The sequence below is a fragment of the Podarcis cretensis genome (assembly GCF_951804945.1).
Source record: "Podarcis cretensis genome assembly, chromosome: 18".
NCBI lineage: Eukaryota > Metazoa > Chordata > Lepidosauria > Squamata > Lacertidae > Podarcis > Podarcis cretensis.
In genome coordinates this window covers 12304969-12331273 of record NC_137188.1, presented here as the reverse complement: position 1 = coordinate 12331273, position 26305 = coordinate 12304969, and the positions used below count along the sequence as shown (strand labels likewise).

The 26305-nt window shown below is 50.5% G+C and overlaps 1 protein-coding gene across 2 annotated transcripts in view; it reads left to right on the top strand.

The window, feature by feature from the left end:
- Window positions 1-26305, top strand: part of LOC307206947 (protein unc-13 homolog A) — a 123658-nt gene that overhangs the window by 62657 nt on the left and 34696 nt on the right. For both annotated transcript variants that reach the window (XM_079960460.1, XM_079960459.1), the window contains 12 exons: window positions 205-320; window positions 2033-2196; window positions 3413-3563; window positions 13365-13433; window positions 14649-14738; window positions 16289-16423; window positions 18956-19089; window positions 19538-19623; window positions 21135-21261; window positions 21347-21443; window positions 22814-22957; window positions 25056-25139. In XM_079960460.1, the coding sequence (XP_079816586.1) occupies window positions 205-320; window positions 2033-2196; window positions 3413-3563; window positions 13365-13433; window positions 14649-14738; window positions 16289-16423; window positions 18956-19089; window positions 19538-19623; window positions 21135-21261; window positions 21347-21443; window positions 22814-22957; window positions 25056-25139 (1397 nt within the window). The remainder of the gene's footprint in view (window positions 1-204; window positions 321-2032; window positions 2197-3412; window positions 3564-13364; window positions 13434-14648; window positions 14739-16288; window positions 16424-18955; window positions 19090-19537; window positions 19624-21134; window positions 21262-21346; window positions 21444-22813; window positions 22958-25055; window positions 25140-26305) is intronic.

The following is a 26305-nucleotide window of genomic DNA, read 5'->3' as shown; positions in this document are numbered from 1 at the left end:
GCTTTAGTTGAAATTGGGCATTCACCAGCTTCTAACAGAAGTATGGGGTTGGGGACACAGTTGGGTACCTGCAGCAGAGATCGTAGAAATTTTGCCTGAAAGCCATCATTATCAGGCAACTTGTTCTCTGCACACCTGCACAACATAACTGACCTTTCTCCAAACACGATGCCTGCTACCAAATTCTCCCCTGGACTGTTTCAGATAAGCGGACGGACAAATCGGCCGTCTCTGGGGCGATCCGCCTGCACATCAGCGTGGAGATCAAAGGCGAGGAGAAAGTGGCGCCGTATCATGTGCAATATACCTGCCTACATGAGGTAAGTAGGGTACACAAGGCCTTGAGGCCCTTGCTGTTCTGGGACAGACCCAGACCCATGTTGCTAGGAACCAGGGCTTTGCACAGGCCCTCTCTGATCTGCCAGGGGTGTGTGTGTGTTGTCCTTCCCTGGGCCCAAAGTGCAGAAAAACCTTCCCCTCCCTGGAAGTGGGTCCTGAATTAGTTCAGAAGAAAGGGCTGGTGTTTCTCTTTGGCCGTCGGAAACAGTGTCCGGCCGAAAAATCGCTGAAACGTCTGGGAAAATCTGGACGTGTGACAACCCATTAAACTGGGTAATATTGCAAGCTTCAGCTGCCATCGCTATACGGTGGTACCTCGGCTTACATACGCTTCAGGTTACAGACGCTTCAGGTTACAGACTCCGCTAACCCAGAAATAGTACCTCGGGTTAAGAACTTAGCTTCAGGATGAGAACAGAAATCGTGCAACGGTGGCGTGGCGGCAGCGGGAGACCCCATTAGCTAAAGTGGTGCTTCAGGTTAAGAACAGACCTCCGGAATGAATTAAGTACTTAACCCGAGGTACCACTGTATACTGTTTCTGGTCGTCGTCTTCTTCGGCGATCCCTCGTAGCCGAGTAAGATTGTCTTCCATAAACATGGTTTTAGCAGTGAGTCTGTAAGTGGCTGAGGAGGCCAATTCTGAATCCACACGTCCTTCCTGTCAGGGAACTGCCATCAGAGCTGGAGGCGGAGGGAAGGCTCCAGAGCGATGCTGGAGAGGGTCCCAGTAGGGAGAGAGGCAGCCCAGCTGCTGGGAAAGGAAATCAGCGTAACACCAGTGGAGAAGGGGGGCAGAGAGGGGATTTGGAGAGGAGGCTCCAAGACTCTTCGCCAGAAACCAGCAGGGAGAGCACGGGTCCTCCGTTGCCCACGCCCTCCCTGCGCAAAAGACTTCCGCGCAGGGAGAGTAGGAGGAGACTTGGCGTCAAAGAACTTCTTTGCTGGAAGAGATTCAAAAAACGCCCACTGACGGATTCTGCCAGCGACTGAGACAGCCACGCAGTGAAGGGCTGTCCAGACAGAAAGGGTTCAACCAGGCAACCAAGCCAAGAGTGGGGGCCACTTACGCACAAGCAACCCCTAGAACCATTACACTTCCACAGTGGGGACATTGGTTTCCGGGCAGGAGTTGATCCCAGTGAGAGTTTGCCAAGCGTGCCTTCCTCTTGGCATGTTTCTCCCTTGCGTCCTGAGTTCGAGTGTCTTCAAAGCCCACGACACCTTTGGCAAAGGCTGTTTTCCAGCTGGAGCACTCGCAGGCCAGTGTTTCCCAGTTGTCGGCGTTTATACTACATTTTTAAAGATTTGCCTTGAGAGAGTCTTTGAACCTCTTTTGTTGACCACCAGCATTACACTTTCCGTTTTTAAGTTCTGAATAGAGCAGATGCTTTGGAAGACGATCATCAGGCATCCGCACAACATGACCAGTCCAACGAAGTTGATGTTGCTTCGACACTGCTGATCTTTGCTTCTTCCAGAACACTGATACTGTATTAGTTCGCCTGTCTTCCCAAGTGATGTGTAAAAATTTTCAGAGGCACCGTTGATGGAATTTTCTGAGGAGTTTGAGGTGGTGTTTATAAGTAGGACTGTTTGTAGTACAGCCTCCGCCATAGGTAGATGACTTTTCTGTTTTAATTTTAACACCCCCTACACACACACACACACGCCTCTCTCAATGTCTCGTTAGAACCTCTTCCATTTCGTGACGGACATCCAAAACAATGGCGTGGTGAAGATACCCGAGGCGAAGGGCGACGACGCGTGGAAAGTGTACTTCGACGAAACTGCCCAGGAGATTGTGGACGAGTTTGCTATGAGATATGGAGTGGAGTCCATCTATCAGGCCATGACGTGAGTCTCTGTGGGAATAATAATAATAATAATAATAATAATAATAATAATAATAATTTATTTATTAATAACCCGCCCATCTGGCTGGGTTTCCCCAGCCACTCGGGGCGGCTCCCAACAGAGTAGTAAAAATATGATAAAACACCAAACATTAAAAACTTCCCTAAACAGGGCTGCCTTCAGATGTCTTCTGACATCTGATGGAAGGGTGTTCCACGGGGCGGGTGCCACCACCAAGAAGGCCCTCTGCCTGGTTCCCTGTAACCTCGCTTCTCGCAGGGAGGGAACCGCCAGAAGGCCCTCGGAGCTGGACCTCAGTGTCCGGGCAGAATGATGGGGGTGGAGACGCTCCTTCAGGGATACCTGTGTAGGTCTTCTAGGTCTCTGAGGGTCTTCTGGAGGTTCCCTCCCTGCGAGAAGTGAGGTTACAGGGAACCAAGCAGAGGGGCTTCTTGGTGGTGGCACCCTCCCTGTAGAATGCCCTCCCATCAGAAGTCAAGGAAATAAACAACAAGTGAAGTTACAATTACAGTTACAGAAGTTACCTCTGAAGTTCTACAGAGGGCTTCCTCCTCCTCCTCCTGTATTTTGTGTTTTAATATTGTGATTTTATGTTGTTGACTGCCCTGAGACCAGCAGGTATAGGGCGGTACACAAATGTAATAATAATAATAATAATAATAATAATAATAATAATAATAATAAATTAATAAATAATAAATAATTTATTATTCATACCCCGCCAATCTGGTTGAGTCTCCCCAGCCACCCTGGGTGGCTTCCAACAAAGTATTAAAATACAGTGGTCTGTTAAACATTAAAAGCTTTCCTAAACAGGGCTGCCTTCAGATGCCTTCTAAAAGTCAGATAGTTGTTTATCTCCTTGACATCTGACGGGAGGACGTTCCACAGGGCGGGCGCCACCACCGAGAAGGCCCTCTGCCTGGTTCCCTGCAACCTCACTTCTTGCAGGGAGGGAACCGCCAGAAGACCCTCGGGAGATGGACCCCGGTGTCCGGGCAGAACGATGAGGGTGGAGACGCTCCTTCTATAATAATAATAGTCCCTGACGAAATCTCAGGCTATGTCCCATTTTCTCTGTCGCAGCTGTCTTTCAATGGTGCCAAGCGCAAGGTTTCGGGATGCTTTCCTAAATCCCGAGTTGCGTTGACTGTGGTTTCCCCCTCCTCCTTTCCTTTTTTTCTTTTCCTTCCAGGCATTTTGCCTGCCTGTCTTCGAAATATATGTGCCCTGGGGTCCCAGCAGTCATGAGCACTCTGTTGGCCAACATCAACGCTTATTACGCTCATACAACTGCCTCTACCAACGTCTCTGCCTCTGACCGTTTTGCCGCGTCCAATTTCGGGGTAAGTCCGATGGTGCGTAGAACACTCATTTCTTACTTTTACTCTCTCCTTTTTCCCCCAGGGGGAGGGGGGTGCATGGCGGTAGAGAGGAGCCTACCAAAAAAAACCATCGCCGCAGAGTCCGAAATTCGGCAAAAGAAGCAGCACCGGCTGTTCCTCTTCCCCAGGAAACGCCGCAACAGTTTTTGCAGAGCAGGAATTCGGGGCAGCGTTTTAGCACAGGCTTTGCGACCTTATACCGTATTTTTTGCTCTATAAGACGCACCAGACCACAAGACGCACCTAGTTTTTGGAGGAGGAAAACAAGAAAGAAAATATTCTGAATCTCAGAAGCCAGAACAGCAAGAGGGATCTCTGCGCAGTGAAAGCAGCAATCCCTCTTGCTGTTCTGGCTTCTGGGATAGCTGCGCAGCCTGCATTCGCTCCATAAGACGCACACACATTTCCCCTTACTTTTTAGGAGGGGAAAAGTGGGTCTTATAGAGCAAAAAATATGGTAATCGCAGGGTCTCTCCAGCAGTCGCTGTCAGACTACAACTCCCATCATCCCTAGCTAGCGGGACCAGTGGTCAGGGATGATGGGAACTGTAGTCCAAAAGCGGCCAGAAACCCAATGGGGAAGAACTGGAAAGGGCACACAAAGCGAGGTGCTACAAAAACCATGATGCAGTGCGACTGGGAGCCGGCCAGTATGATTGGGAAATATAGTCTAATTTCAACTCTGCTAAATTAATATAATTTAATAAGAGGCAAATTGTGGGGAATGCGACCTGGTCTGTTCTGTGGCGAATTTTTTTGTTGGAGTCCTCTGTAGAAATGGTCACAGCCTGCAACCGGACTGAGGCCTCCTGGCTTAGTCGACCTAAGGCGCTCGAGTTATTAGGAGTGCCGTTCATATCTAAATATATCACTGTGCCTTCCTCGAAGGAGCTCAGGATTGTGTACATGTTTCCTCTCCCCTCATGAACTGCGTGATTAACCCAACGAGGTAGCCTCAACCGAGAGATTGAAGGAATGGGTTTCCCAAACCCAAAACTGACTGTGCAGGCAGTTTGAAACAGGCACCAAAATCCCTATTTTTCCTTAGTTAAAATCCATTAACTTGAGCTCTGAGTCAATGTATAAACAAAAACCCAGATGTATAAACCAGTGCTCAGAGCCCTCTCCTTTATCAGTTCATGACGGCAAGGATGGCCTTGACTGTTCCAGTAGAACAGGGATGACACGTCTAGGTCTTCTCTTACGTCCTGGACACACTCTGACGCACAGACCTAGTCTGGGAACAGCGCCAGAGTGTGTTCTCGGAGATGGTGACCTCTTGCTCCAAGATAAGAGAAGGAACAGGAATGCCCTTTTATGGCTTCCGGGTGAGTACAGGGTCAGGTTTAAGGTGCTGGTTTTGACCTTTAAAGCCCTATGTGGCGTAGGACCCTCGTACCTACAGGACTGCCTCTCCCGGTATGCCCCACGGAGGACCTTAAGGTCCACAAATGACAACATTTTGGAGGTTCCAAGTCACAAGGTGGTTATGTTGGTCTCAACTAGGGCCAGGGCCTTTTCAGTACTGGCCCCAACTTGGTGGAACGCTCTGTCCAAGGGCCCTGTGGGACTTGACATCTTTCTGCAGGGCCTGCAAGACAGAGCTGTTCCGCCTGGTCTTTGGTTTGGACTCAGTCTGACCCTTATGTTTCCCTCCCCTTTATGATTTTGACTTTTAAAATGAGGCTGCATTTTAACCTGTATTTTAAATTGTTCTTTTTCTTTTTTCTTATTATGTTTTTACTGAAATTTTATTCGTGTTAGCCACCTTGAACCCGGGCATAGGAATTCGTTCATTTTTTCTCTCCAAAATATAGTCCGGCCCACCACATGGTCTGAGGGACCGTGGACCGGCCCACAGCTGAAAAAGGTTGCTGACCCCTGTTCTACAGCCTACATGTAGGTAAAGGTAAAGGGACCCCTGACCATTAGGTCCAGTCATGACCGACTCTGGGGTTGTGGCGATCATCTCACTTTACTGGCCAAGGGAGCCGGCGTACAGCTTCCGGGTCATGTGGCCAGCAGGACTAAGCCGCTTCTGGCGAACCAGAGCAGTGCACGGAAACGCCGTTTACCTTCCCGCCGGAGCAGTACCTATTTATCTACTTGCACTTTGACGTGCTTTCGAACTACTAGGTGGGCAGGAGCACGGACCGAGCAATGGGAGCTCACCCCGTCATTGCGGGGATTCGAACCGCCGACCTTCTGATCGGCAAGTCCTAGGCTCTGTGGTTTAACCACAGCACCACCCGCGTCTCTAGTTTAAAATAGAAGTTGGCAAATCCTCTTTTCCGTTCTTCAAAATATGGCAACCATACCATAATCACGGGACGCAGGTGGCGCTGTGGGTTAAAGCCTCAGCGCCTAGGGCTTGCCGATCGAAAGGTCGGCGGTTCGAATCCCTACGGCGGGGTGCGCTCCCGCTGCTCGGTCCCAGCGCCTGCCAACCTAGCAGTTCGAAAGCACCTCCGGGTGCAAGTAGATAAATAGGGACCGCTTACCAGCGGGAAGGTAAACGGCGTTTCCGTGTGCGGCTCTGGCTCGCCAGAGCAGCAATGTCACGCTGGCCACGTGACCTGGAAGTGTCTCCGGACAGCGCTGGCCCCTGGCCTCTTAAGTGAGATGGGCGCACAACCCCAGAGTCTGTCAAGACTGGCCCGTACGGGCAGGGGTACCTTTACCTTTACCTTACCATAATCACACAAACACAAGCCACACCACACATGAGAGACCCCAGATGAGAGATTGTCTGAGGACTTAATGTACACCGTCTTGCGTTCCACGATGGAAGAAAGCTCATAAGATAAATGTGAAATAATAATTTCCACCAATCAAGGAGCAAAGTCTGAAATATCTCCTTGCTTCCCTCCGGGGCTGAAGCAACTCCGATTTTCATGTTCGGAGAATTCCTAGCTTTTGTTATGAGCGAGGCAGTTCACCCCTGGCCTCAATATGTTGATATATAGATGCACAAAGTCGACGACTAGGTCAGGAATGCTTCAGGAAGGCGATGGTTTGTGCCTTGCGGGAAAGGCGTGGCAAAGTCTGGAAAGGTGCCGATCCGGAGATCATTTCCCCCAGTGCAACTACTGTCGCCTGCAAAGACTGAGAAGGGATACTTAGTGAAGGGAGACATTTTGAGCCTTATCTTGGAAAGCATGATGGAGAAATTGAGCTTTCACACCAGATACCGTATTTTTTGCTCTATAGGACGCACCCGACCATAGGACGTACCTTGTTTTAGAGGGGGAGAACAAGAAAGAAAATTCTCCCCCTCTGCTCAGCGCCCCTTCAGTGAAGCAGCAGGAGAAATGGAGCCCCTTCCATTTCTCCTCCCGCTTGGCTGAAGGGGCGCTGCGCAGCTCTCCCTCTCTGCTGAAGCCAGGAGAGTCTTGCTCTCCGGGCTTCAGCAAAAGGAACCCAAAGCCTTCAGAGCGCAGCCGGAGTTCCTGCTGAGCTCCAAAGGCTTCAGGCTGCTATCCCTGAAGCCTGGAGAGTGAGAGGGGTCGGTGCGCACCGATCCCTCTTGCTCTCCAGGCTTCAGCGAAAGCAACGCAAAGCCTCTGGAGTGTGGAGGGAGTGCTCCCTCTGCGCTTCGGAGGCTTCACGTTGCTCTCGCTGAAGCCAAGGAGCCTGCATTCGCTCCATAGGACGCACACACATTCCCCCTTAATTTTTGGAGGGGGGAAAGTGTGTCCTATAGAGCGAAAAATACGGTAGGTGGGGAGCTGTCCAGCAGTCAGAAGGAAATCCTGTCTGGGGGTCAGGTTGGCGAACCACGTTCTGGGTTGCAACTGGTTTGGGAGCAGGGGAAATGTTTGGAGGGCAGAAAGTTGAAGTCGAAGGGGAGGGGAAATCTACTGGAAAGTTGTGACAAGCTCGGCGCCTCAGTTACCGCTCACGCTGACGCGCCCACTCTCACTTAAATATATTTCCCACCCCCCTCACTGAACAACCTTTTGCTAGTGTACACGTTAGTCAACCAACACAAACGTGCAAGTAATTTTCCCTAGCATAATGCATATTTGTACACCATTTTCGAGCACAATTCAGAGTGTTGGGGCTGACCTTGAAAGCCCTAAACGGCCTTGGTCCAGTATATCTGAAGGAGCTTCTCCAGCCCCATCGTTCTGCCCGGACACTGAGGTCCAGCTCCGAGCGCCTTCTGGCTGTTCCCTTGCTGCAAGAAGCCAAGTTACAGGGAACCAGGCACAGGGCCTTCTTGGTGGTGGCACCCGCCCTGTGGAACGCCCTCCCACCAGTTGTCAAAGAGAACAACAACTACCAGACTTTTAGAAGACATCTGAAGGCAGCCCTGTTTAGGGAAGCTTTTAATGATGTATTACAGTATTTTAATATTTTTTTGGAAGCCGCCCAGAGTGGCTGGGGAAGCCCAGCCAGATGGGTGGGGTATAAATAAATTATTATTATTATTATTATTATTATTATTATTATTATTATTATTAATTTAGGCACACTTCTCCACTCAATAAATGCATTTTGGTAAACACCATTTATTTGGAGAACTGTATTGGAAAATTCAGATGAATGTGAATTTTTTGAAGGATGACTATGTCTCAGTTCTGTTGTTTCACAGGCAGAGGAAGTTTGCCCCAGCCCAGGAGGAAACAGGAAGTTCCGACAGGCTGGAGCAAACATCCCCTTTCATGTCCACTCTAGGAACGTTGTACTTGACTGCTATTTATGTATCCCATACAACGGGGGGCTGTGATGCCCTCTATTCTTAAGGTAAAGGGTAAAGGGACCCCTGACCATTAGGTCCAGTCACGGACGACTCTGGGGTTGCGGCGCTCATCTCACTTTACTGGCCGAGGGAGCCGGCGTACAGCTTCTGGGTCATGTGTCCAGCAGGACTAAGCTGCTTCTGGCCAACCAGAGCAGCGCACGGAAACATGTTTACCTTCCGGCCGGAGCGGTACCTACTTATCTACTTGCACTTTGATGCACTTTCGAACTGCGAGGTTGGCAGGAGCAGGGACCGAGCAACGGGAGCTCACCCCGTCACAGGATTCGAACTGCCGACCTTCTGATCGGCAAGTCGTAGGCTCTGTGGTTTAACCCACAGTGCCACCCGCTCTTTAAATGAGGATTGGCCAAATTCGTGGAGGAGAGGGCTATCAATGGCGGCTAGCAATGATCATAGCTCTGCCTCAACAGTTGGGGTGCTTCTGAAAATCACAGGAGGGGAGAGTTGGTCTTGGGTTCAAATCCTGGTTTCTGGTTTCCAGTGGGTATCTAGTTGGTCACTGTGAGACTAGGCGGGCCCCAGGCTCTTCTGATATTCTTACACTCTTCAAACACAAAAAGGCGGTCAGCCAAGTGGATTGAATTGCAGATATGAGGCAGGTTGGTGTCCGCTTTTCTCGCACTCTCACTGCATGCGGTCTTTGTAGTCTCTGCCCAGCATGCGCTGGTGCAGCTGGAAGACTACAAAACCCCATGGTGCAGTTTCAGAGGCAGGGAAGCCCACAGCATAGCTGTCAACTTTTCTTGCAAGGAATCCTATTCGGAATAAGGGAATTTCCCTTTAAAAAAGGGAAAAGTTGACAGCTATGGCCCACATGGCACATAGGACACATAGACCACAGGGACACATAGACCAGCGACAACGTGGATTTCAGTTGTGATGCGCAGGAAGTGTGTGGGAATCTCAGGTGGGAATCTCAGCGAGGTGCATATCAGTTGCCCTGAGGGAAGTGACCTTGTACATTGAGCCCCTCTCCCCATGACTCTGCCACACCGTTTTAACTTAACAGGAGTTTTTGAAAACAGGTTTTTTCTCTTCTCTGTGCATTTTCCAAAAGTCGACGGCCGGAGGCTTGTTCACGCCACAAAATTGGGGGGTCTGTGGTTGAGGCCATGTGGCCTCAACACATTAACAGAGATCAGGGCTGTGGAGAAGAGGGAGGTTTGCACCCCCCCCCCAAATTCTGAAGGCCAAGAATAACAGCCCTGCCTAGTTTGTCAAAGGCGACCGATTGCAAAAACGAAACTGCAAAACATTGCAAAAATACTGGAGAAATTTATGTCTGGGGAATGTCTGATTTACCGACTGCTACCACAAAGTGTGTGTGTTAACAAGCCTGTATAAAACCAATTCTGTTTTGCGGTTAGGGATGTGTTTATCCCTCGACAGGACTGTCTTTGTTTTCTTGGTCTCTCATTTTCTCTCCATCACGGCTTCGAAAAGAAAAGAAAAAAAAAAGATCATTTTGATAGAAATCAAATGTTAGGCTTTGTACAAACCGTGTTTCTTTCTTTCTTCTTTTTCCCTCTCAGAGAGAGCCTAAAATTTGGGCGTTTTCCCTCTCCCCCCAAAAAACCAGACTGTGTCGCTTTAACCCTCTGTGTGCCGGTGCTAAGGGGTGCTACGGAGGCTGTGTTGTGGCGGATGCGCAACCGTGTTCTTTTTGTTGCAAGGATTGCTTTTTCGTTGTCTCTCGCAACCTTAGTGGTCAAGGGAGATGTAGGAACCGGGGGGTGGGGGTGGGGTGGGGTAGGGTAGGGGGTGGGTGGGTCGAGGGAAAAGGAGGGCTCAGCTAGAGATGGAGGGGGGGGAGCAGAGACAGTGGGTACCGGAGGGGTGTTCGTTGGTCTGTGTTTGGGGGTGGACGGCAGATCTTGGAGGCCAGCCAAAGACATTTTGCTAACTGGGGCGATAGGCAAGGTTAGTGTGTTGCTTCCCTTCTTACACATACGCAACTGGGTGTCCCTTTAGCACCCAGTGCACAGGCTGAACTTTGCTTCAGCACCGGCCGATCGGACAGCGCACAATACCAACATGGCAGGCAATTGCTTCTCACTTCAGCACCAGAGGGCTGGACAGCTCCTTCCACATCATCCAAGGAAGGCGTGGCCTTGTTGACCATGTGTGTCCGTCCCCCCCCCCCCCCCAGACATAATCAAAAAACAATGGGAGGACGACATAGGCTATGAGATTAACCCCACTCAGTGGACCAGAATGTGGTCTAAAGGTAAAGGGACCCCTGACCGTTTGGTCCAGTCGTGGCCGACTCTGGGGTTGCTGCGCTCATCTCGCTTTACTGGCCGAGGGAGCCGGCGTACAGCTGCTGGGTCATGTGGCCAGCATGACTAAGCCGCTTCTGGCGAACCAGAGCAGCGCACGGAAACGCCGTTTACCTTCCCGCTGGAGCGGTACCTATTTATCTACTTGCACTTTGAGGTGCTTTCGAACTGCTAGGTTGGCAGGAGCAGGGACCGAGAAACAGGAGCTCACTCCGTCGCGGGGATTCGAACCGCCAACCTTCTGATCGGCAAGTCCTAGGCTCTGTGGTTTAACCCACAGCGCCACCCGTGCCCCAGGTTAGGATTACAACCCACCCAAATCAAGGGCATGATTCCTTTAAGCCCATTGATCTCAATGAGCCTTATGACTTATAGTAGGGTCATCCCAATGAATAATCAAGGCTCACGAAGACAGCTTGACTTGCAAAGGTCTGTCTCCCATTCTGGACTACGGATGTTAGGAGAAGTCCATTCATCACATTGCAGAACTATTTCCATTCCACAGCTCACTGTCCACTGCGGTGAAATTAGAACTGCTAGGTTGGCAGGAGCAGGGACAGAGCAACAGGAGCTCACCCCGTTGCAGGGATTCGAACCGCCGACCTTCTGATCAGCAAGTCCTAGGCTCTGTGGTTTAGACCACAGCGCCACCCACGTCCCATTATTATTATTTAAAAAAGCAATGTCCAACATCTAAGAAGGTCCCCAGCATTAGCAGTCCCTCCCAACTGATTTGGCTGTTCTTCATGCTGTCAAAGAATTTAACAAGAGACAAGAAGGGCAACCCTGTCAGATCACCAATTCCCCAAAATACCATTTATATTTGCCCATACACTTGTAGGCACCTAATACACATTCCCTGCCACAGTGCACAACCGCTTGTCGTGACGACAGGCCTGACATCCGTTTCTTAATATCGCCATGCAGCGTTTGGGGGGGTTGGAAGAGATGCCCTCTCCACTGGGCCCCACAATGCTTCCTTTTTTGCCTGCGGCGCCCCTGCCTTTCGCGCTGCGCATAAGAGCACATGCACGGCGCTATTAAGAAACAGGGAAGCAACTGAGTGGGGAGTCATAGATCTGGGGTTGGGGGCAGCATGGAGAGCAGGTGTCAGGCAGATAGTGGGGTACAGGGACTTAGCTTGATTGGGTGGGGGGAGATTTGGGGGAGGTCGCTCGGGGTGGGGTGGGGGAGGCTGACCTCCTCCTAAAGGACTGTTCTCGCTGTCTGCATGCCATGTCGCAAAAACGCTGAGTCCTTCGTCCCCTCCCGCTTTGCTCAAGAGTCTTTGGTGGTGGTGGGGGGATATCTTGGTGGAAATGTCATGGGCACGTAGCTCAGGTCAATCTCTGTTTCCTGCGTGGGTCAAAAACATGGGCTCCCCCACCCCCCAAAAATAGCTTCTTCTGGGGTAAAGGTGATGACGCGAAGTGGCCCTAGAGCCCTGTCACGATTGCATCTCTGGGACCAGATAAGTCAGCGGTTCTCAACCTGTGGGTCCCCAGATGTTCTTGGACTACAATTCCCATCATCCCTGAGCTCTGGCCTTGCTAGCTAGGGGTGATGGGCGTTGTAGTTCAACAACATCTGGGGACCCGCAGGTTGAGAAAGGCTGCCTTAAGCTCAGCTTACACCAGGCTTCCTCAACCAGATGTTGTTGGATTACAACTCCCATGACCCCTTGCTAGCAGGACTAGCGGTCAGGGATGATGGGAACTGTAGTCTCGAAACATCTGGAGGGCTGAGGTTGAGGAAGCCTGGCTTATGCAGACTCTAGAAGAGCTTCCCCTCTATCCTCTTAGCTCAGTGGTTCTCCACCTGGGGGTCTCCAGATGTTGTTGGACTACAACTCCCATCATCCCTGAGCTCTGGCCTTGCTAGCTAGGGGTGATGGGAGTTGTAGTTCAACAACATCTGGGGACCGACAGGTTGAGGAAAGGCTGAGATAAGTGGGAAGGTATGGCCCACTCTCGCTCGCACGCATGAAAGCAAAGCAAGCAGGGTTTGGGTTTCCCTGGGTGAAGGAATGGCAGTTTCTCCAAATCAGGCACTTGCCCCGAAGGTGTTAAGCCCAGGAGTTCAACAACTGCTGGCTCCAAGCGTGAACTCTCAGCAGGGGGAGAAAAAGACCCCCTATTGCAGCTGCTTCAAAGGGGACCCCTTTGAAAACAGAAGAAGAGGGCAGGGGGGGGGGTTTGCTGTTTTCATGGACAGAATTTCTGAAAGCTCTTCCTCAGCCACGAGAGTTATCTCCCCCCCCCACCAGGTCTAGGGTACTGCCTGCCCCCCTTTGAGGAAAGCAAGCAAACAGAGGTGATGTCTAGGGAGAAATAGATCAGGAGGGGGTTTAAACCGTTTGCAGACTGGCGCCCAGGGGAGAATCAATGGGTGCTCAGAATTCTACCCTCCAGGGAGCAAGGTTTTGGCTCAGCATAGATTGCTCAAATAAGGAAGGTGCCTAGCTCTCCATCCCAGTGAAAGGTCCCTGCCCCCGAGGCGCTTGCATATTTTTTCTCTCTCTCTCCAAAAAAATAAGTAACAAAAGCCAGGATTTCCCTAATGGAGAGGGTTGGGGGTGGGTGGGTAGGGAGGAGGGGTTGAAACAAGTACGAAAGGATAGGGTGGGAGGTTTATTTTTGTGGGGCCAGGGGGGTGGTAGCGCTGCCCCTTCTGTGACTTCATTTACCTGCTTTTGGGGCCTGTCTCTTTTTGCAGAAAGAACGGTTTGTCAAACTTTTGGATCAGCTGCACAACTCCCTACGGATCGATCTCTCTATGTACCGGGTACGTCTGCGGGTGTGAACTGCTTGCGGCTGAGAAAGGTGCCGTGGAATTCTGCTCGGTGTTGATCCGGAGCAGAACTCCGACAGAGTAAAAACTTAAAACACTTCTTTACGGGGTACCCAAGAGCCCGTCTAGAGTCCTTAAGTGGGTTCCCTATCGGTAGGAGAAAATAACAGAGGCCAAGCAGACAACACAAAAGGAATGATGAATGAGGAGGGAAGAGGAAACCAAGCGAGGTCAGGCTCCAACTCTTCCACTTGTAGTTTCTACAATCTCCAGATGTAATATCTGGTTATGCAATGTGAGAGACGTGAGGCTGGACGAGGCAGATCTTTCCTACGAGTTTTTTAGGAAATAGAGGACACCAGAAGGAAGAGATATCGAAAGAGAACGTGAAACCTCACTAGCAAGGTTATCTGAAGATTTGTAAGATGAAATTGCTACCTATTCAGGTTGAGTAATTTAATATTTTAGGAAAGGGATAGGATAGGAAAGTAAAGGAAATGTAATGATGAAAAGTTTAATTTTGTAAACCATTAGACAGGAAGGAGAGAAGTCGTTAGGCTTAGTTGAGCCAAAGAGATAAAAGGAAAGGATGTGAGGTTACCTAATGTGATTATATGTAAAACCAATAAAAATATTTATATATATAAAAAAATAAGTCTAAACTTTAACACTAAGCATACAATGAACAGAACACCGCAACAAAAGGAAAAGAGATTGATAGAGAAAATGAAACCCAGGCTCCTTCTGGCGCTACAGCCACACCTCGGTTGTCGAATGTAATCCATTCTGGAAGCGTGTTCGGCTTCCGAAAGACGTTCGAAAACCGGAGCATTTTCTTCTGGGTTTTCGACGTTCGGGAGCCAAAACGTTCCAAAACAGAGGCGTTCAGAATCCGAGGTTTGACTTTATTTTTTATAGCCAGCGTGACCTTGACAGAAAGAGATACCGGGACCAGTTCAAGTACTCAGCTTCTCGGAAGGAATAACCCAAACACCATGAACCTTCTGCTTGTTTCACACAGAGAAGCTTGCAGAATCCTCTTGAATTGAGTAGAATAGGAGAGATCTCTCCACGTCAGAGCAATACTTTCTGAACTAAGAAATGCAAACTGGCAAAAGGGGCTCCGGGTGGGGGGTTGCTCACTTATGTTTAGAAGTGCAAAAAGGGGGGGGATGACCTATGCCCTCTTTCTGCTTTCCTCCCCGGCAGAATAACTTCCCTGCCAGCAGCCCGGAGCGGCTGCAGGACCTCAAATCGACGGTGGATCTCCTGACCAGCATCACTTTTTTCCGGATGAAGGTAATGATGGCAAGGAGCTGAGTGCTTGTCTGCGTTTCCCAGCGCCGCTGCTGAGTTCGGGGGGAAGAGCTGTGCGGCTCAGTGGCATGGCAGCGGGTTGGACTAGATGACCGTTGGGTCCCTTCTGACTCTACAATCCCGTGGTCTGCCTCGGATGCAGGAGGACCCAGTTTTGGTCCCCAACGGCATTTCCAAGAACAGTCATACCTCGGGTTATAGATGCTTCAGGTTGTGTTTTTTCGGGTTATGGGCCCCCCAAAACCCAGAAGTACTGGAACGGGTTACTTCCGGGGTCGTGCATGCACAGAAGCGCTAAACTGCACTTTGCACATGTGCGGAAGCGCCGAATCGCAACCCACGCGTGCGCAGATGCGCCGCTGCGGGTTGCGAATGTGCATCCCGCTCGGATCACGTTCGCAACCCTGAAGGAATGGGTTTCCCAAACCCAAAACTGACTGTGAAGGCAGTTTGAAACTGCACCAAAATCCCTATTTTTCCTTAGCTAAAATCCATTACCGTATTTTTCGCTCTATAGGACGCACCGGACCATAGGACGCACCGGACCATAGGAGGGGAGAACAGGGAAAAAAATTTCCCCTTGTTCTCCCCCTCTAAAACAAAGTGCGTTCAAGGTGCATTCACCTGAGCGTGTGGGGCTGCTTCCCCCCACCGCCAGCCTCAAAGATCCCTGAAGCCTTTGGAGCGCAGCGCCCCGCTGCCCCGGAGAGGCTTTGCGCGCAGCCGTCCCCAAGCCGTCCCCAGCGCTCCGTCTCCCTGTTCTGCCTTTGGGCTTAGTGGTGCAGCCTGCATTCACTCTATAGGATGCACACACATTTCCCCTTAATTTTTGGAGGGGAAAAAGTGCGTCCTATAGAGCGAAAAATCCATTAACTTGAGCTCTGAGACAATGTATAAATAAAAACCCGGCTGTGCTCAGAGCCCTCTCCTTTATCAGTTTGTGACCGCAGGGATGGCCCTGACTGCACCAGCAGTCCGTGCCTTATCTTATGTGCTGACCACAAAAGACGCACAGACCTAAGTCCGGAACAACGCCAGAAGCGTGTTCTCGGAGATGACGGCCTCTTCCTCCAAGATAAGAGTAGGAAGAGGAAGATCCTTTTATGGTCAGAAGTACAGGAAGGAATTCCCTTTTATGGTTAAGAATACCAGAGCAAGAACATATTGTGATGTCAACCTGCCTACACAGGCTGACGTGGCTGGATTCCTGGGGAAGGGGGGAGAGGGTGCCTGGAGGATATATACACTGCATGAAATTTCTCATTTCTTTGGACTTGCTGTGGACTTAATCACGCAAGTGCCTTCTGCTATCCGGAGAGCAGAATCAACTCTTTCTTGGACTCAACCTCGGTGTCATTTGACTTCCTTCCTCCTGTCCCGGAGCAACGCAGACCCAATAAGGCTACAACCTGAGCGTCCACTGTAATAGGGCAGGGGAAGTGGCCTGAGCTATGCCCAGAGACCTGAGCTTCCCTGTTTTGGGTTTTTACGACCACCGCGGGGCAGGGGTAACGAGTGCGAGTCTCGTGCAGGTCCAGGAACTCCAGAGTCCCCCGCGAGCCAGCCAGGTGGTGAAGGACTGCGTGAAGGCCTGCCTCAACTCCACGTACGAGTACATCTTCAACAACTGCCATGAGCTCTACAGTCGGGAGTACCAGACCGATCCGGTGAGCTTTGGGGGGGTTTCTATTATGCAGGGCACGGAGAGATGGGGTGGGGGTATCTGAGCTGGGGGTGAAGGAATGGGTTTCTGTGCAGTCAGTCTGAAACGGGACCCCAAATCCTCATTTTCCCTTCTCCAAGGGAGCATTTTTAAAATGCATTAACTTGAGTCAGAAACCCAGCTGTATAAACAAGTGCTCAAAGCCCTCTCCTTTATCAGTCTGTGACGGCAATGGATGGCCTTGCCAGTTCCGAGTGGAGCAGGGATGGCACATCTGGGTCTTATCTTACACACTGAAGCACAGACCTTGTCAGGTCTGACAAGAGACCCGGGAATGGCGCCAGGAGTGCTCTCAGAGTTGGTGACCTTCCTGCCCCAAGATAAGAGTATAGGAACAGGAACAGGAACAACCTTTTATGGTCAAGAGTACCGGTACAGGAATATCTGTTTATGGTCATGGATGTCAACCTACGTGTATAAGCTGACGTGGTTGGATTCCTAGGGAAGGGGGAAGAGGGTGCCTGGAGGATACAGTGGTGCCTCGCAAGACAAAATTAATCCGTTCCGCAAGTCTCTTCGTCTTGTGGTTTTTTCGTCTTGCGAAGCACGGCTATTAGCGGCTTAGCGGCTATTAACGGCTTAGCGGCTTTAAGAAAAAGGAAACAAACTCGCAAGAACTGGCAAGACGTTTCGTCTTGCGAAGCAAGCCCATAGGGAAATTCGTCTTGCGAAGCACCTCAAAAAACGGAAAACTCTTTCGTCTAGCGAGTTTTTCGTCTTGTGAGGCATTCGTCTTGCGGGGCACCACTGTATATATACTGCATGAAATTTCTCATTTCTTTGGACTTGCTGGGAACTGACCACGCAAGTGCCTTTCTGCTGCTCCAGAGAGCAGAAATAAAGAACTCTTTCTCTGAACCAACCCTCGGTGTCATTTGACTTCTTTCCTCCCGTCTGGGAGCAACGCAGACCCCACAAGTCGGTAAAGTCTAATAAGGCTACAGGGGGACACGGCCCCGGCAGCCACAGCTTGGTAATTCCTAGGCATTGTTTGTCCCAAGACAGAGCTGCTGGCATTTTGACCCTGGACTCAGCTACATTAGTCAAGAAACAGCGTTTTGAATGCATTATAAACACGCAACAGCAGATGGCGCCAGAGAGCAAAAAAAAATTTCTAAGCGGTTTTCTATAGCGGTTTTCCCCCCTCTTTTGTTATGATTTAATTTCTGACTTATTTATAGTGGGGTTTCCCCCCACAGCCTACTGCACTCCCACCCCATCCTAGCAGAAAGGCAGTTTCTCAAGCGATACCAAGCAATCAATGGGATTCCCCTTTGTCCCCAAAAACTGGATCTGCTCTCCAGACTTGAGCCATTTATTTACTGCATTTCTGTAAATTTATGCGGGTGGCGCTGTGGGTTAAACCATAGAGCCTAGGACTTGCCAAACGTCGGCGGTTCGAATCCCCGCAATGACGGGGTGAGCTCCCGTTGCTCGGTGCCTGCTCCTGCCAATCTAGCAGTTCGAAAGCACGTCAAAATGCAAGTAGATAAATAGGTACCGCTCTGGCGGGAAGGTAAGCGGTCTTTCCGTGCGTTGCTCTGGTTGGCCAGAAGCAGCTTAGTCCTGCTGGCCACATGACCCGGAAGCTGTACGCCGGCTCCCTCGGCCAATAAAGCGAGATGAGCGCTGCAACCCCAGAGTCGGCCACGACTGGACCTAATGGTCAGGGGTCCCTTTACCTTCATGTAAATTTATATTTATTATATATTATAGCCTTGGTCTTAGGAGTAGCATTTTCTTACCACATGCAAGACATGGGAGAGAATACCTCTATATCGAAGAGGCATTCTCTCCTGAGAGAGGAAGAATGCCGCCTCTTAGATATAGATAAGGAAAACTTGTGCGTCTGCAAATGTTGTAGGATCCCAATTCTCAGCCGAATATTCAGGGAAGGTGGGGAGTTGAAACCTAATAACCTCCTTGAGCTAATCTTTGGTCCCCTCATAGGATTCCAGCTGCATTTCCAGTTCCTCTTGTGTCCCCCCCCAAAAAAAAAAAGAAAATAACTTCTGGGGGGTGGGCCTTGAAAATGGAAATTGTGATGATTTGTTGTTGTTGTTTAGTCGTTTAGTCGTGTCCGCCTCTTCGTGACCCCATGGACCAGAGAACGCCAGGCACTCCTGTCTTCCACTGCCTCCCGCAGTTTGGTCAGACTCATGCTGGTAGCTTCGAGAACACTGTCCCACCATCTTGTCCTCTGTCGTCCCCTTCTCCTTGTGCCCTCCATCTTTCCCAACATCAGGGTCTTTTCCAGGGAGTCTTCTCTTCTCATGAGGTGGCCAAAGTCTTGGAGCCTCAGCTTCAGGATCTGTCCTTCCAGGGAGCACTCAGGGCTGATTTCCTTCTGAATGGATAGGTTTGATCTTCTTGCAGTCCATGGGACTCTCAAGAGCCTCCTCTTGATTGAGGAAAGGAGCTATTGTGATGATAGCTTTGCTTAATCTGATACGTCTTTTGTTTTGGGTCCTTCCAGACTAAGAAAGGAGAACTCCCACCGGAAGAACAAGGCCCCAGCATCAAGAACCTGGATTTTTGGTCGAAGCTTATCACCTTGATTGTCTCCATCATCGAGGAAGATAAGAACTCATACACACCCTGCCTCAACCAGTAAGACCTTAAGATCCTTTGCAGTGCAGTTCCGTCTGCCGCACATTAAAAATAACGTTCTATAGCAGGGAAAAGGTGCAGGGTGGAAAAACGGCCGTAATTCCCTTACGATGAATGTTTACAATGTTGGGGGGAACAGATAAAAGAAATGCTTGCAGGGGGACGAGTCCATCTACAGCTACTAGTCTTAATGGCTGCGGACCCCAGCTGGAAATTGGAACCCAATTTATCAGGGTCTTAAGAGCACTGTCAGGCACACTTCCTGCTTGTGGACATCTTCTGGACAAGGTGGACCTTTAGTCTGGTCCAGCAAGGCTCACCCCCTTAAGCCAGGTACACAAATGTCTGGTCCAGACTAGTCTCAGAGGATCCGGCCACCCCCGCTGATGTTTGCGGCAGGTTTATCCCGAGGAAGTCTCATCCCATGTTCCTCCGACCCCCTCGCCAGGTTCCCCCAAGAGCTGAACGTCGGAAAGATCAGCGCCGAAGTGATGTGGAACCTTTTTGCTCAGGATATGAAATATGCAATGGAAGGTGAGTCAGTGTGGTGTAGTGGTTAAGAGCGGTGGATTCGTAATCTGGTGAACCGGGTTCGCTTCCCCGCTCCTCCACATGCAGCTGCTGGGTGACCTTGGGCCAGTCACACTTCTCTGAAGTCTCTCAGCCCCACTCACCTCACAGAGTGTTTGTTGTGGGGGAGGAAGGGAAAGGAGAATGTGAGCCGCTTTGAGACTCCTTCGGGTAGTGATAAAGCGGGATATCAAATCCAAACTCTTCTTCTTCCTTTGAGAGTTAGGGAGGGGGTGGGCTGTTTTCCTTTCGGAGATCCTTCGCTCAGTGAAGGATCCCTTCTCCATCTACCTGTCAGGGGCTGGACTGAGGAGGAATGGTCGGAGCTGATTTAGAATAGCGGTTTGCGGAGGGGCATAGTCCAGAGGGGGAAAGCTGGGAGACATTGGGTGAGGAACAGCTAGGAAACACCAGGAGAAAGAGACCACTGGCAGATTCAGTGTCTTGGGACACTATTCCTTACCCCCCACACTTCACCTAAGACTAGACAGGTTTAGAGAGCTATAGAACAGAGAGCGGGACGCAGGTGGCGCTGTGGGTTAAAGCCTCAGCGCCTAGGACTTGCCGATCGAAAGGTCGGCGGTTCGAATCCCTGCGGCGGGGTGCGCTCCCGCTGCTCGGTCTCAGCGCCTGCCAACCTAGCATTTCGAAAGCACCTCCGGGTGCAAGTAGATAAATAGGGACCGCTTACCAGCGGGAAGGTAAACGGCGTTTCCGTGTGCGGCTCTGGCTCGCCAGAGCAGCGATGTCACGCTGGCCACGTGACCCGGAAGTGTCTCCGGACAGCGCTGGCCCCTGGCCTCTTAAGTGAGATGGGCGCACAACCCCAGAGTCTGTCAAGACTGGCCCGTACGGGCAGGGGTACCTTTACCTTTATCTTTAGAACAGAGAGCGCAGCAGCGACAAGCTCAGACTACCTGACGTAGGAGTGATATAATAATAATAATAATAATAATAATAATAATAATAATAATAATAATAATTTATACCCCACCCTCCCTGGCCAGAGCTGGGCTCAGGGCGGCTAACACCAATAAAATTACAGTTGTTGTTGTTGTTGTTGTTGTTGTTGTTTGGTCGTTTAGTCATGTCCGCCTCTTCGTGTCCCATGGACCAGAGCACGCCAGGCCCCCCTGTCTTCCATTGCCTTCCACAGTTTGGTCAAACTCATATTAGTGGCTTTGAGAACACGCCAGTACAAGTAGATAAATAGGGACCACTCCGGCGGGAAGGTAAACAGCGTTTCCGTGTGCTGCTCTGGTTTCGCCAGAAGCGGCTTAGTCCTGCTGGCCACATGACCCGGAAAAACTGTCTGCGGACAAACGCCGGCTCCCTCAGCCAGTAAAGCGAGATGAGCGCCACAACCCCAGAGTCGTCCGCGACTGGACTTAACTGTCAGGGGTCCCTTTACCTTTAAGAGAAGCAGGGAAGCTGCTTCGAGGTGTATACATGCTCCTCTCTCCTTTTCTCTGCAGAGCATGACAAGCACCGGTTGTGCAAAAGTGCCGATTACATGAACCTGCACTTTAAGGTGAAATGGCTCTACAACGAATACGTCACAGACCTCCCTTCTTTCAAGAGTCGCGTTCCAGAGTATCCGGCGTAAGTCCCCATTTCTCTCTTTTTTCTCTCCCCCAAACTGAGATTATTTTCTTACCTACCTCTCTCTCTCTCTCCTATTTTCTAGGTGGTTTGAACCTTTTGTCATCCAGTGGCTGGACGAGAATGAGGAAGTCTCGCGAGATTTCCTGCACGGAGCCCTAGAACGAGACAAGAAGGATGGGGTAGGGTATCAACCGCACTTGTGGTCTACTAAGACCCTGTAGATCTTCTTCACAGGTTTGCTACTTGGAAATCCACGAAGCCTGGATTAGAGTGTCAGATAAGGGTTGGGTGGTGACAGTACGATTCTGAGCACCATTCAAAGTGTTGGTGCTGACCTTGAAAGCCCTAAATGGCCCAGTAGACCTGAAGGAGTGTCTCCACCCCCATCGTTCAGCCCAGACACTGAGGTCCAGCTCCTGAGGGCCTTCTGGTGGTTCCCTCCCTGCGAGAAGTGAGGTTACAGGGAACCAGGCAGAGGGCCTTCTTGGTGGTGGCGCCCAGTGGAGGTTTCCCCAGCCACTCTGGGCGGCTTCCAACAGAATATTAAAATACAAAAACCTATTAAACATTAAATGCTTCCCTAAACAGGGCTGCCTTCAGATGTCTTCTAAAAGTCTGGTAGTTGTTCTTCCCTTTGACGTCTGGTGGGAGGGCGTTCCACAGGGAGGGCGCCACCACCAAGAAGGCCCTCTGCCTGGTTCCCTGTAACTTGGCTTCTCGCAGGGAGGGAACCACTAGAAGGCCCTCGGCGCTGGACCTCAGTGTCCGGGATGAACGATGGGGGTGGAGACGCTCCTTCAGGTATACTGGACCGAGGCCTTTTTGGCGGTGGCACCCTCCCTGTGGAACACCCTCCAGCCAGATATCAATGGGGATAAACAGCTGCACAACGTTCAGAAGATATCTGAAGGCAGCCCTGTATTGGGAGGTTTAATGTTTTATTGTGTTTGTATATATTTTGGAAGCCGCCCAGAGTGGCTGGGGCAACTGAGCCAGATGGGCGATGTATAAATACAGTGGTGCCCCGCAAGACGAACGCTTCGCAAGACGGAAAACCCGCTAGACGAAAGGGTTTTCTGTTTTGGAGGCGCTTCGCAAAACGAATTTCCCTATGGGCTTGCTTCGCAAGACGAAAATGTCTTGCCAGTTCCTGCGGGGTTTTTTCCCTCCCCCCCCCTTTCCTAAGCCCTAAGCCGCTTAACAGCTGATCGCTAAAAGCCGCTAAACCGCTAATAGCGCTAATCCGCTAAGCTGTCAATGGGCTTGCTTCACAAGACGAAAAAACCGCTAGACGAAGAGCCTCACGGAACGGATTAATTTCGTCTTGCGAGGCACCACTGTAATGTTGTTGTTGTTGTTATACCCCACCCATCTGGCTGGGTTGTTCCAGCCAATCTGGGCAACTATTCCATCCCCTTCTACATTATTATTACTGAGAGGGAGAAACGCCACTGGAATCCCATTTCTGTGAAATGTTTTGTAAGGGAGCCAGCTTCCTCCAAACGGGACCCATCCACTCACCTGACCCTCTCGTCTGCCCCCCCTTTAGTTCCAGCAAACGTCGGAGCATGCCCTTTTCTCCTGCTCGGTGGTCGACGTCTTTTCCCAGCTGAACCAGAGCTTCGAAATCATCAAGAAGCTGGAATGTCCCGACCCGCAGATTGTGGGCCACTACATGCGCAGGTTCGCCAAGGTAAGAAGGGACAGGTTGTTGTTGTTGTTGTTGTTGTTGTTTAGTTGTTTAGTCGTGTCCGCCTCTTTGTGACCCCCTGGGCCAGAGCACACCAGGCACTCCTGTCTTCCGCTGCCTCCCGCAGTTTGGTCAAACTCATGCTGGTCGCTTCAAGAACACTGTCCCACCATCTCGTCCTCTGCCGTCCCCTTCTTGCGCCCTCCATCTTTCCCAACATCAGGGTCTTTTCCAGGGAGTCTTCTCTTCTCCTGAGGTGGCCAAAGTCTTGGAGCCTCAGCTTCAGGATCTGTCCTTACAGTGAGCACTCAGGGCTGATTTCCTTCCGAATGGAGAGGTTGGATCTTCTTGCAGTCCATGGGACTCTCAAGAGTCTCCTCCAGCACCAGAATTCAAAAGCATCCATTCTTTGGCGATCAGCCTTCTTGATGGTCCAGCTCTCACTTCCACACATCACTACTCTGAAAACCAGAGCTTGAACTATACAGATCTTTGTTGGCAAGGTGATGTCTCTGCTTTTTAAGATGCTGCCTAGGTTTGCCATCGCCTTTCTCCCAAGAAGCAGGCGTCTTTTAACTTCGTGACTGCTGTCACCAGGTTACCCAAAACCTAAAGGTTACCCAAACCTAAAGTGCAGCCACCCGAACAGGGCGCCAAACTTCTTTCTTCAAGGATCCATTAGGTAAAATACATTCGCTTGAGCTAACCCAGCTGCGTAAACAAAGCCTTCTCCTCTCCCAGTCCAAAGAGAAGACAATGGATGGCCTTGTCCGTTCCGAGTGGAGGCAGGATGGCAGATCTGGGTCTTATCTCATAGATTGTAAATATCCTGACCCCGCTGACGCAAAGACCTTGCAAGACAGGCTGTCAGCCCACGTGCCCGGAGATGGCACCAGGAGTGCTCCTATAGTGGGGTGACCTTTCTACCCCAAGATAAGAGTACAGAAACAAGAATGTCTATTCATGCTCAAGGATGCAAACTTACGTGTACAAACTCATGAGGCTGGATTCCTGGGGAGGGGGAAAGGGGACCTAAAGGGGACCTAAAGGGAATATAAGCTGTATGTTTCTACTCTTTAAGTGTGCTTGCTGTCACCAATCACGCAGTCCCTTTCTGCTGCTCTGGAAAGCAGAAATAAACTGTTTATCTGAACCAACCCTCAGTGTCCATTGACTCCTTCCTTCCTTCTTTCCTCCCTCCCTCCCGGGAGCAACGCTCATCCTACCCATTGGAGAGGTCTGAAAGGCTACAGAGCGACGGGAGCGACTTAGGAGCGATGCTTAATTCCCGCCCCGACCTGGCCACAGTGATCCATGCGACGGTCACCTCCAGGCTTGACTACTGTAATTCGCTCTACACGGGGCTGCCCTTGAAGCTGTCCCAGAAACTCCAGTGGGTGCAGAATGCAGCAGCGAGGCTCCTCACAGGGTCTCTGCCATGGGAGCATATTCACCCAGTGCTTTTCCGGCTGCACTGGCTCCCGGTGGAGTACAGGGTCAGATTTAAGGTGCAGGTTTTGACCTTTAAAGCCCTTCATGGCCTGGGACCCTTGTACCTACAGGACCGCCTCTCCCGGTATGCCCCACGGAGAGCCTCAAGGTCCATAAACAGCAACACCCTAGTGGTCCCGGGCCCTAAGGAAGCTAGATTGGCTTCAACCAGAGGCAGGGCCTTTTCAATACTGGCCCCGGCCTGGTGGAACGCTCTACCTCATGAGACCCGGGCCCTGCAGGATCTGATTTCTTTCCTCAGGGCCTGTAAGTCAGAGTTGTTCCTCCTGGCCTTTGGCTTGGAGCCAATTTGATTCCCTCCCTCTCTTTTTTCTTTTCCTTCTCCTCCTGCGATGAGGCTACATTTCAATATTTCAATGTTTCAATATTTTAATATTGTATTTTAATTTTGTTTTTAAGTTGTAATCATTCAACTTGTTTTTATTATTGCTTGTATGCCGCTCTGAGCCCGGCCTTGGCTGGGGAGGGCGGGGTATAAATAAAAATTATTATTTTTATTATTATTAATTATATATATATATATATGTGGGAGGCAATAGCACCCTGCTTTCCTCGTCTCGTCAGCCTCCCTTCCTCTTTTCCCTTCCAGACCATTAGCAACGTCTTGCTGCAATACGCCGAAATCATCTCCAAGGATTTTGCTTCCCATTGCTCCAAGGAAAAGGAAAAAGTGGTGATGTATCTGTTTTGTAGCTCTTCCCCCTTCCATCTCCAAGCGTCCAAAGGACAGATTTCAGGGGTCAGCAAACTTTTTCAGCAGGGGGCCGGTCCGCTGTCCCTCAGACCTTGTGGGGGGCCGGACTATATTTTGAAGGGGGGGAAATGAATGAATTCCTGTGCCCCACAAATAACCCAGAGATGCATTTTAAATAAAAGTACACATTCAACTCATGTAAAAACACGCTGATTCCCGGACCGTCCGCGGGCTGGATTAAGAAGGCGATTGGGCCAGATCCAGCCCCCGGGCCTTAGTTTGCCTACCCATGGATTTGGGTTTCCCAAAGAACAGCGGAGAGGCACCAAAGGGGCTGGGGACACATGATGTTGACCCTAAATGACTCAGGGCTGCAAAATTTGAGAGACCAGCTCCTTCTCTACAGATCCTCCCAGTAGTTAAGATGAGCAGAGGGGGGCTTCTCGCTAGTTCCACTGTCCTCTGATGTTTGGGGCGGTTGTAGTCTGGGACAAGGCCTTCTCTGTGGCAGCTCCAAAGTTGTGAAGTTTTATTTCATTGCCATCTGGGTGAATTTGACGGGTCAGCGTTCATACCCGCCTTATTTTGTGGGCCTCAATTGGCCCTCTGATGTTTGGCGTGGTTGTGGTCTGGGACAGGGCCTTCTCTGTGGCAGCCCCAAAAATGTGAAGTTTAATTTCATTGCCATCTGGGGGAATTTGACGGGTCAGCGTTCATACCCGCCTTATTTTGTGGGCCTCAAATGCGTTTTCAGGTCCCTCCCTATTCCCAGGACAGCAATTTGTTTAAACTATTTTTAATTAATGCATTTTAAATGGCCGGGACCGCTGGTGAATGGAGAGTTTAGGGTAAAATTGGCGGCGGCAATATATGAAACCTAGGCAGCCAAATCAGCACTTTGGACAGCTCTCAGTGCTGAAGGCTGAGCTTTGGAAGATGTTGTCTCAGCAAAGAACCATGGGTGTCGCTGAACTCAAATCATGCTGTTTGCTGGCCTGGGCGCACAAGAGAGAGTGGGTTGTGTGTGTGTGTGTGTGTGTGTGTACAAACTAGCCTCCTGTATAAAGGCGGAAATTCTATTCCGTGCTCCCTCCACGATGTAGAGAGCGACTTCCCGGAATAATTAGGAAAGAAGGAAGTTTCCG